This window comes from Drosophila rhopaloa, unplaced genomic scaffold (genome assembly GCF_018152115.1).
Source record: "Drosophila rhopaloa isolate 14029-0021.01 unplaced genomic scaffold, ASM1815211v1 contig_216, whole genome shotgun sequence".
In the NCBI taxonomy this organism is placed as follows: domain Eukaryota; kingdom Metazoa; phylum Arthropoda; class Insecta; order Diptera; family Drosophilidae; genus Drosophila; species Drosophila rhopaloa.
This window is the reverse complement of record NW_025335102.1, coordinates 37,606-49,227: the sequence shown is the minus strand read 5'-3', so window position 1 is coordinate 49,227 and position 11,622 is coordinate 37,606. Positions and strand designations below refer to the sequence as shown.

Below are 11,622 nucleotides of genomic sequence, written 5' to 3'. Positions count from 1 at the left end.
TTTGAACGCACCGCCACTCCGCGAATGAGAGTTCACCTATAACCTACGACCGACGACCTCCTTATACCTTCTCTTTGTCAATTAGCAAGTCAATTCGACAAAATTGATATTAGACAACAACACACGCAACAAACGCTCACGCATACAGAGAGATAGCTGATAAAAGGGAGGACAAGATCGATGCACTCACCTCATATTGATTAAGTATTGGGCCAGGGCCACCGAGTCCGGATTGCCGCTGATGGTGATGGTGCGGTCGGTGTTGCCGCCCTCGCGCTCCTCACAATTGGAGATCCGAATCATGGCGCCGGAGATTTGGCGGATTTCGGCAATCTTGGTGCCGCCCTTGCCAATGATGCAGCCAATCAGGTCGTTTGAGACGGTCATCTCATGCTGCTGCTGCTGGGCTCGGTTCGCGGGATTCGCTGTACGCAGTTGCGACCCAGCCAGTGCAGCCAAGGCTGCTGGGGCAGAGCCTAGATTAGATTGGAAATCTGTCTGGCATCTGGCCGCAGAAGCGCTCAACTCACCTGTGTGGTTGATGCCCCCAGTGCTGGCCGGATTCATCCCAGCCAGACCCAAGGCAGCCAGACTGGCCAGAGGGTTCTTCGCCACCTGTTCGCAGAGCGGGAAAGAGGACAAAACGCATTAGGTTAGGATTTTACCATTTTCTTTGAGGTTCAGGGGCTTCGTGGGTTAAGGTGTGTGTGTATGTATACAGTTGGGTTAATTATCATATATTTATCTTAGGGGCGGGGTCTGTTTTTGGGGGCAGAGGGCAGGGAGAGATCACAAGATCACAACACAACGCGCGTCAACTTTCAGTAATAGGTAACGCAGATGGAACATAACAGAAGGAAAGAGGTTGGAACGGAAAAGGAAACAGGAACAGAAACGCAAAAGCATCAAACAAATAGTTACAAGAACAGAATGCAAAAGGCAAAAGCAAACGGGATACAAGATTTACTCCATCTTCAGCTCTTTTTACATACACCACCGAGTGGATAGTAATGCGGATTGTATAATTCTTTGTACATGAAGCCAGGGGCTCGGCAATGGTTGTGTGTGTAAGTATTTTTGTACAGTGTACGCTGATGTGTATGGATCTGAATTCTCCGCTGTCTTACATTTTTGTCGTGTTTTGTTTTGGATTATGTTTCTACACAATTTACAAGTTGGCTTTACAAAATATACAAGTACAGAGACAAATAGATGGATGGACAGAGGGAGAGAAAGAGAGAAAGTTGACACATTGAATAGATTTACAAAGGATACACCTAAGGGAAGTCTACGCTTGAGTGCTTCTCAAATAACCGACTTAGTCCAAACGGAATTAGAACTGCCTTAAAATATCTTTCATTTTTATACTTGAGTTTACTCCAAAAAGTATGCTAATGCTTTTGTAAATGATTTCATTTATATGTTTCCTAAGTCTGGTTTGGTTTGCCCTTACTTGGGGCAAAATTCAATGCGTTCTGAAGTTTTTTTATTTTCTTTTTTCACCAATAACACCTACAGCAAATAACATACACACACTGACAGGCACGCACACATGTGCATATAAACTAGGACTCGGAATGGGGGTGACTTTGGGGAGGAAAATGGGGGCTATGCACGCGCTTCATAAATTAATCAAATCAAATGCAACACTTGCAAATACGTTTCGAATAATTGCATCTGAATGCAGCTTAGGGAGAAGGGGAAATGGAGGCAGCGGATAGATTATTCACTAGAAAGGAGCGCACAAAAAAGAAATAGAGAAAATCTCAAATAAATCATACAATATTAAAATGCTTTGTGAGCTTTTATTTCTGTGTGCCTGTGTGAGTGGGAGAGATGCTTCTGTATGTGTGTGTGGATGGGGAATGCATATGAGTGTCTGTGTGTGAGCTTAGGAAACAAGAACTGAAATATTTATCAAAATGCAATACGAATTTCAAATGAAACAAATAAAACATGCGCTATGGAAATATTTTATGACCCAAAAATGAATTGCAACTCAATAAAAAGTTCTGTGACAGAGAGGGAGAGAGCGGGCGGGGCGGGAGAAACTATAATGGATTATCTAGGAAAAACTGTCACAAAAACTTGTGTGTTGGCATATTAACAAACACTTCTTGCCAAGCACACAACACAACGGCAAACACACAGATACATATAGAAAGAAAACAAGTTGAAACAATTTTCCAAAACTACGAAAAACTTTAATTTTAGAAAGGAAAGAGCAAGGGGACCATAAAGTGCATTATTTGATGACTTTTGGCTGGGATAAAGGGTTCGCTTTGGTCCTCGTATTCCAAGTCCCTTTGGTCTGATTTTTAGTGTGACTTCGACCGACGACTTTGTGGCGGCAACGACTTCAGGGACCTGGACTTGCACCACGAGTTGCAGTTGGCCCAATGCTAATGTCATTGAAATGCGGCCAACGGTTGCGCCGACAGGGGATCGTAAAAGAAATGCCAGAGGTAGTAAACTGGGTACACAAGCTACAAAAACCGGAACTTGGGGCTACTGAGGAAGTTACTATGGAGGGTAGAAATACAAAAGCAACACACGAGCACAGCTATCTACACTCAGAAAAAATTTGTTTATTTTTTGGCGATCAAACGGTTAATTTCACTGGACCAAGCTCTGGGTGAGCAAAATACCAAGCTTATGCTCAGAACGATTTTATCATTTTTTTATATATCTTACATTATTATTACTTATATTTTGTTTACTCTTTTGCTACAAATTTTTGTATTTTATTTTATTATGTTCAAATTTTACTTTCAAGAGAATAGCTGTGGAATCTTTAAGTATTAACTAACAACTTTAAGTTTATTTAAGGCAAGCAACACAAAAAACAGTGCACGTTTTATAAAGTTATTTAACAAAATCTAAAATAGTTTATTTTTATAATTCGTTTAAGGGAGTCGAATTTTTTAGTAATTAATTTTTTTTTGTTCGGAAAAAACCTTTTTGAGTTGAACCTTTTTTGAAAACTTCATAAATGTAATGTTTTTAAATTTAATAACGCTTGCAATCGCTTTTCATTTTGTTTTTTTTTATCACAAATTTACTTTTTGAACATAAATTAAATTAAATTATCTGTGATTAGAGCGAGTATAAACAATGTTGCTGTTTCTCAGAGTTATTGATTATAAGCTATGGTAAATTACCCACACCATGAAAATTAAGAATTAAGAAGTTTTTGTTTGATCCGAATTTTAAAGTTTATTCTGAGTGTGTTATCGTCTGGTGCTTGGGACTGCAGGCAGGTTTCAGGGGGCGGTACATTATCATGCTCTGCCTGGTGGAGTTGGATTCTCGGGTCATGTTGCGTTTGATTATAATGGTTAAACGAATACAATTTCTTTCAAGAGTCTGGTAGAGATTATTCGTGTTTTTGAACCGAATCGCATCGATAGCTAAAAACTCACATCGGGCATTTGCTGTAGGTGATGGTGGTGTGCTGGTATCGCTCCTTGTAAATGTGCCCCCTTTAACAAAGGATCCGCCAAGCCTGAGATACCAGCATGTAGACCGCCGGTAGCCAGAGCAAGTGGAAATACTGGACAGGTCTATGTTCGATTAATTGATTGATTGATCATTATGGTTGTGTATGTGTTTGGTGTGCGTGTGTGCAGTTACAATTTTGTTTTCGTGTATTTTTTTTTTTGATTCAAAATATGTGACCAAGGAAGAAAGAAAAGTAGAAGAACGAAAATTGTATACCACAAATAAATGTCTTTCAAAGCAAGTTAATTAAGATCTTAACTTTGTAGTTGCTATGGAGAGATGTAAGCTTATCAGATACATGTTTAAATATAGACGTATCGCTAGAGAAACTCTTGGATAAAGCTTTCGAGTCGTGTGTGCAAGTTTCTGGTGTCAAGGCGGGGATTATCAACGGGACTCTTTGCATCGTAGAACAAAGTATAAATGATATTGGGAGGATGGTATACTAAAAACAAATGATGGCATCTAAGAGGAGGGACAGAGAATGGGCTTTTACTTTGTTTGGGGCGGTTTCAGAGCGCAAGGGAACCACGGGTGTCAGGGTCATACGACATCATGAAGGACTCTAAGAATGTGGGACTAGTGCCGACAGATAAGCGCAGGAGGAGACACAGTTGTCGACATACTTCCTGGACTGATATGGCAAATCAAAGTCACATTGGGTACTCTTATGGCGGAATCACTCTATATATTATATATTTAACCGAAGCTCAAACTGTACCCATTGTGAACCAAATTGACAACTGTGGGGGTTTTACACACTACATGTTGCAATAGGCTAACGAATTGTAAACTAACACCGACAATAACCAGGACCAGGAGGAGAGAGTGAGAGAGAGAGCGATTTGTGGGAGAGAGACAGAGAGAGAGAGATCGCAAATGGATGGTACAACTAGTTTTGATTTATTAAATTCTTTTCTGGACATTAATTGAATTTGATGCGACAACAAAACTTTGTCTGTTTTAGTTTTGAGAAACTTTTATTTTTCGTTGGGGCAATGGCTGGCGAGGGGGGCTCTGAAGGTCGGAGAACTGAACTGAACTTTACTGTCCTGTGATGTACTGTACTTGTTCTGGACTGACTGTACTGTGGGCTGCGTTCAACTGGATCGAATAAAATTTGTTTGTTGTTTGTTTTTCTTTTGTTTTCAGTTTACTGTTGTTCTGTAGAGCACAAAATTCAATTTTGGTATGGGATTTTTTAACAGAGTTATAAACAATATTGATTGATGCGGAAAGAGTGGCGAAAAAGTATTAAGGGCTCAGGAGGGATGATATTGGAATAGTATGTGGTTGTTGCAGTTGCTAATTGCATTGTTGTGGAAACTTATGTAACTCTCGAAAATATGTTTGCAGCGAGCTTCGCAGTTTTGTTAATGTTGGTTATTTGGATTTATCTGTTGGTATAGAAAACTTAATTTCAATGATTGGCTGTACTACACAAAAATCAAGAGAGATAACAAAAGAACGCGGGACTTTGGCAAATATGTGTATATAATATATATACATATATATATAAATATATATAAGAATATATAGATGGGTTTCGAATACTTCAATTTTTGATACGAAACGATTAGTTAACTGGCGCTCAAAGAGGAGTTTTATATTTTGTGGTTCTTGTTGTGTGTTGAGGATTTCGATAAAAAGATTTTTACTTTTGGGCTGGATAGATATGGCGGAGATATGTTTGTAGATGGGTTTGGAGAGAGAGGTGGACTAGTGTAGTTTGAACATACTTCTTCACACACGGTGCCAGAGAGCCCTCTTCAGAACAGAACTTAGAGACATAGAGAGACTGAGCAGAGAGTGAAGAGAGAAAGTTCTAGCCCCCGCTCCCCGCGAGCCTTTCTTTCTTTCACACTAACTCACTCGCCTCGCCTCGCCACGCCTTGAACATTTTTCTCTGAGGTGGAACCCAACGATTCTCCCCTCAGGATGCTGCGGATTCGATTCTCGGAGATTCCCGGAGACTCTCGCAGTGAGACAGAGACAGATGCCGGGGAGACTGAGAGAGAGACCGATCGCGCACGCACTCTCCTCGCAGCCACACGCTCTTAACCTGAGAGAAGAGAGTGCAAAAGAAACTAAAAACAAAACAAAAATACATATTTAAAGTTTAATTTAAAAGTGTTTCGTTAATTAATATCGTCGATTCGATGGCTGTAAAGTTTGTTAACACATTAGTTCACTGATCAGGGTCACCACTTGGACTTGAAAATAGATGAATATCAATATGGGTACGACGATAGGGAGCGGTTATCGGTATCGGTATCGGAATCGGTTGTGGTAATCAGTACAGTAGATTGAGGGGTTCAAAAGGGTCAAAAACGGGTCACAAATCTTTGAAGGTTCTTGTCTGGGCATCTTTCAGGGGTCTCCAAGTAAGAAGTTTATGGAGAAAGAGGGGAAGGACTCGTGGACGGTGACGCAAATTATAATCGGGTTCTATAGAGACGAGCAGGTGGATCTGGGTTATCGGCGGAAACACAAGATAGAGAAATATAGACAGAGAAATAGAGTGACATGAACTAAAGAGATATTAAGAGGAAAACAAAAAGTAAAGACGCGCAATAACCAAAAAGATATTTGGAGTAGGTCTGGGCAAAATCAAATAGATACAAAATTGTTTAGCTGGACTTATGTGAGGTCGGTTAAGATAGAGACAGAGCGAGATATAGCTGCAGTGGCTGGCAATAGAGTACACAACACTGTTCACTGATCTTAACAACACGTTTAGCCTGGTTTTCTTAAAAAATCGTCCATTGCGATCACCTACATACCTCTTGTGTGGGCACTGCGTAGTTTCCTTGAATGGTGAAGGCCTGTCCATTGGCCAGGATTACGGGGCCAGTAACCTGCGGTTTTGGTCGGTACGGGATGGTAGCACCGCGTGGCGGGGACTGTTAACCAAAATAATAGTTAGTTAGTACATAAACTCTAACTGGCTAACATAGATGTTCAACACATGCAAGGCAAGTAACATAAATTTACCAATAAAAAACCTTTCGAAAATTAAAGTCATATTTCTAATAATTATTAAAGCTTAACATTGAATTTGTTCTTGTACCTTTTTTAAGGAATTTCGTTTGTTTATAAAATAGTTTAGTGTTTTTAGGTTGAAGCTGATTATCCTGTTAATATACAGCAGACTCACCTCCAACATGACAAGACATATCTGATAGATGCACTGGGTAATCTGCTCGGCACTGCCGCTCAAGGTAACCGCCCGCTCCGTCGAATTGGGCAGCATTTCACTGGCCACTTGGATAGAGCAGCCCGTGGTCTGGCGAATTTCTTTGATCTTGGAACCACTCTTGCCTGCACCGAGTGTGAATAAATAGCATTAGTATTTATGACTGTGGTCAACTACAACCCACTTACCAATTAACGATCCACATTGACTGGCGGGTACAATCAATCGAATAGGTATTTGAGTTTTGCCAACTTTGCCTACATCATTGAACTGCGAGCACCACTAAAACGGGTCAGAAGTTAGTAATGTGAAACGGAAATAATTGGGATTTGGGGACGTTAATTAGAGGGACTTGCTAGTTGTACCGCACACATACCTCTTCGAACTTCTTTGTAATAAGCGTAAATGCCGAAAAGATTGCATTAGTTGTACCAGACACAGTCACAATCCGTTCCGGGCATGAGCCATCCGAAATGTTGATTTTGGCACCAGACTGAGGATAAATCATAAAATTAACAAAATCCCTTTATGGAGTATAGGGCTTAGTAGGCTTACCTCTTCACGAAATCTGTTGACAATTTCACCCTTTTTACCAATAATACTACCAACTTCCTGCAAAGAGACAAAATTCAGAAAATGTGTTGAGCATAGTTGGAAAACATGTTGGAAAGTAACTTTTAAATGCTCTTAAGATGTATCTTGCCCAAGGCCATCAACTTCCACCCTCCGCCGTCTGCAGACATCGAAAACACTTTAAGCGAGTTTCGTTTTTTTGTCTGCCACTGTCAACGACGATGCTCAAATTTGATTAAATATTAAGTGATATTATGCCGGAGCATACACCAAAGAGAGGCATCGTGTGTGTAACTACTTTTGCATATTTAATTGCCACAGAAAGCAATTCACACGCGCCACACCCCCAATGCCCACAGTGGCAACCAGAAACCCAAACCAAGCCCGAAGCGAACACATTTCCCTTTCACAGTCACTCGCCTGTCGTCGCAGGGAACTGTCGCACGTAATGAAATTTGCGGCCAGAGCGTTTTACGCGTTTTAATTGATTGTAAATATCGGCGCTGCCACAGCCAGTAACTGGGTTTTTAACAAAAAACCATTGCGAAAAATTAAAACAGAGCGCAAACGGAGGAACTATAAAGTACGAAGAGGGAATGGCAAAGATGTCTCCTCCATTTGCCCAGCAATTGTTTTTCCTTATGCCCACCCTATGGGTATTTAATATAATATATCAATCAATTTTAATAACGGAACACTGTTAATTTATTCAACCACCTTAAAGGCGGACTAAAGTATATCTTTTGCAGAACTTTAAGACTCAACTCTGACTTTAGGGCATATTTGTTTATCAAACATTCTTTAAAGATAACCAACCAATTTACAAACTAATTTCTACTTAAAATGTTTGCTACCAACCCATTTAGATTTCTAACAATTTCTGTGGTCATGTTAAAATGTTGCCACTCGCAGCCATTCAATTTTCTGGCCATAAACCATAGAACAACCTTCACAAATCCAAAGTGCAGCAATCCATTGTGCCAGACTAAAAGAGCGCACCCAAACCCAACTAATATATCTTGGTGCGGGCAGCTTGCCAGACAAAATGCAAACTGGGCAAAACAATGTGCGAGGGAATCGCCCGTCCTCCCATCGGCCCCTGACATTACCCGAATTTTTATGCGCTGCTTGCATTCTGGCCACTCTTCGACAGAATATTTGTGCCCACGAGGGCGAAATGGATGCACACCCGTTTACTCGGTTGTGTGGATATTTATTGTACACAAATGTCAGAGCGAATTGGCATAATTATTGGCGTAATTATCGTTGAACGGCAGCGAACCCATCTCAGATGCGTTTTTACGCCTGTCTGCACTTATAGACGAATTTCTCGGCGGCCAGTATAATTTATAGGACAAGTTTGCTGTCACAGACTTGTGCAGATATAAATTGTAGCTGCGTAAATGGTATCTAAGTGTGGCGCGGCCTAGAGACTGGGCACTTTCGGTGTCCCCCATAACCATTCAGGTTGATGGCTGCTCATCAGCGCCTCGGCCTCATCATCATTAATAATGTGGCCAAAAGCCGCTCTGATATCCGTCCGGTTCCCTCGACCCGCCCGCTGCTTCCATTCAATTATCTCGTTGCTATTGCGAGCCAGTTCCGTTCAGAAGTTTGCGCAATTTGCATAAATCGGATCTGCCCGACATAGCTTGATCCCTCCAGCCTCCGGCCTCCTGCCTCCTTCGTCACCCACCGTTTTATTACAGTGAATAGAGCGGAATTCGGGACTTTCACTTGATTGCATTGATTTGGCCTTTGCCAACTTAACCCCACCAATCCCCTGCTGTTCTGCTCGCCGGCAATTAAATTCACAGCATTCCTCCACACAACTCCTGCAACAATGAACAATCGCATTTGCCATTTTCGCATTTTCCGATTTCCACATGCGTGCGATTTTCGTATGCAAAAAACACTTTGCGGTCCAGCTGGAAAATTTTCGACTGCCTTTTGTTGAATGTTTTGGGTTCGGTCCTCAGTGTGTTGGACTCAGCCCGTTTCGCATTGGATTGCTTGCATAAAATATGCATAGGAAAAGTTGACATGCAGGGAGCCGTTTCAGAATGCCAACATTCCATTCTGCGGTCAGGAAATAAGTTTTGATTGTTCGGTTGTTATTGATTTTGTTTTGTTTTTCACAAGAGCTTACTACGAATCTACTGACCTTTAGTAAAAATGAGCCTTGAAATAACAATGTAAAAATCCTTTAGATAGAAAGAAAAGGAACCTACACAAATCTATGAAGCTATTATTATTTAGATCAAAAATTGTACATGCTCGTATAAAAGTTAAAAGTTACTTAAGAACGTTCTTAAATTATTCCATCTAAAGTTGAGTTGTTCCAGGCTAGTTATTTGCCTGGTTGACCCCTTGTTGTATAACTATAAAATATAGATTAGCAAACTCTTCCTTAATTGACTGTGCATAAATGTTTATATTTTCCCACACCATATCAAGCCAAGCGCAAAATACGGCTAGTTCCATTTATCACTATAAGACGAAACACGGCCTGCCATGAAGATTATGGCAATAACAATGGCCATCGGAGAAAAAAACAAACAATAACTGAAAACACATTAAAGTTGAAGTCCAAAGAATAGACAGCGCTAATTGTGGGCCACAATAAAAGCAGCTAAAAGGTAGGTAGTAGGGGAAAATAAGGTTTTTTGATGTTAGTGGAGCAGACAGTAAATGCGGAGAAAAGAGTAAAGAAAACAATCGCGACTTTGGCTTTAGCTCAGACAACAACTCAAAAAAAAAGTTCGAGTAGCATGACATGTTTCATGTTTTTCCCCTTTTTTTGATCTTTGCGGATTTTGTTTTTAATGTGTGGTGGCGTTGGAAATTGTATAAAAATAAGTGAATTGCAGCAACAAGAAAACAGCAGCCACACTAACAACACCATCAGCAGCAAAAATCTCCGACAGCAATTGCAAAACCGTGAGAACCATTTATGGGAGCTGCTGCTGCCGCTGATCGCCAAAGAAAAATGCAAGAAAAACTGGCCACAAACGTTGGAAAATGCAATGTGACAAGGGGGCGGGGGTGCGCACATATGGCCTGCTGTGGCACACATGTGCCGCCCCTCCGCTACCTCATCCAATAAATCATGCAGTGCATTTGTCGCCCTGCGAAACTTTTTATATCGGATTTTTGGCCGTTGTGTTGTTGTTGTGCAAGCGAAACGAAAAAAATTTTACAATTAAATTATTTACAATTTGCCAGGACCAGATGCAGGACAGGGCCATGCCACGCAGCAAGTGGCATATTTTTAATTTGATTAAATAACGAAAACAACGCACGGACGAATGAGAAATGTCCCCTGCAGGCGAAGTGAAACTGAAATGCGCTCTGCAGGGCAAACCTGGCATGGAAATCTAAACCGTAATTTAAGTAATTGAATTGAAAAACATAAAACAACCAACTAATAAGCCATAGAACCGTCATCGAAATATCCATTCCTACCTTGAATTCATTACACAAGCTGCCCTAAAGTCTGACGCTCCGAAAAATAGTTAATTAAAATAAGACAAGTGCTTCTGAAATTTGGCAGACTGTGATGAAAATTCGCATAAAGGTGCCGTCGTCGGCGTCGTGCAATTTCACTAATTAAAAATGCATGATTCAAAAATAAGAACAACTGCAACAAATATTTCTGTCTACTGCCCTGACAATTCTAGGCGAGAGAGCAACCCACATTACGTTTTCTTTTCTATGCAATTTGCGGTTGGCTGCCAAGAAATAAAAAGGTGAAGAGAAAAACCTAAAACCCAACCGCCGGGCGCAAAACAAAAGAAAAAGGTGTTTTTTGCGCACTCTGTCGCTCGATTGCATGGCAAAGTTGTTTATTTTTTCCTCGCGTTTCTGTTTTCATTTTTCATAAATTAATTAACTGCATCACGACTTTGGACGCGACTGCAACTGTGCCTCTGACTCAGACCCCGGGTCGGAAAGCGACTTTCTGCATGAAACTAATAAGCCAAAGTTAATTAGAGACGCAGGAAAATACCAAAAAATACTTGCTTAACAATGGCAACTTTGGTTCTGGCGATGACCTTGTACCACTCCCCACCAGTTGTGTCGTTGACTGGATGGATTGGATACTATATATCTTTATCTACCTAAAATAATATTTTTCCATTAATAACTTATTGCAATTATGGTCTGGTTGTAGATTTATGGAATGATGATTCAAATTAATCATAATTAAGTTACTTTTACCTTTTATTAAATTCATTTTGCTTTTCACGTTTTTTTCAATTAACGTGGAAAATGTATTGCTACAGTAATTATTAAAATGTTAGCCATTCGTTGCCAATTTTCGTTTGCAAAGTCGGGATAAAATAATATTT

General features: G+C 40.5%; 1 protein-coding gene across 14 annotated transcripts in view; it reads right to left on the bottom strand.

Annotated features, from left to right (window-relative positions):
* LOC108042696 (poly(rC)-binding protein 3) overlaps positions 1 to 11,622 on the bottom strand; it is a 53,738-nt gene that overhangs the window by 9,800 nt on the left and 32,316 nt on the right. For 3 of the 14 annotated variants that reach the window (XM_044460740.1, XM_044460739.1, XM_044460747.1), the window contains 7 exons: positions 7,253 to 7,309; positions 7,074 to 7,190; positions 6,886 to 6,979; positions 6,659 to 6,822; positions 6,285 to 6,404; positions 3,423 to 3,563; positions 191 to 615 (listed from right to left, as the gene is read on the bottom strand). In XM_044460740.1, coding sequence (XP_044316675.1) covers positions 191 to 615; positions 3,423 to 3,563; positions 6,285 to 6,404; positions 6,659 to 6,822; positions 6,886 to 6,979; positions 7,074 to 7,190; positions 7,253 to 7,309 — 1,118 coding nt within the window. The remainder of the gene's footprint in view (positions 1 to 190; positions 616 to 3,422; positions 3,564 to 6,284; positions 6,405 to 6,658; positions 6,823 to 6,885; positions 6,980 to 7,073; positions 7,191 to 7,252; positions 7,310 to 11,622) is intronic. The other 11 variants (XM_044460745.1, XM_044460751.1, XM_044460743.1 and 8 more) reach the window with 9 other exon arrangements.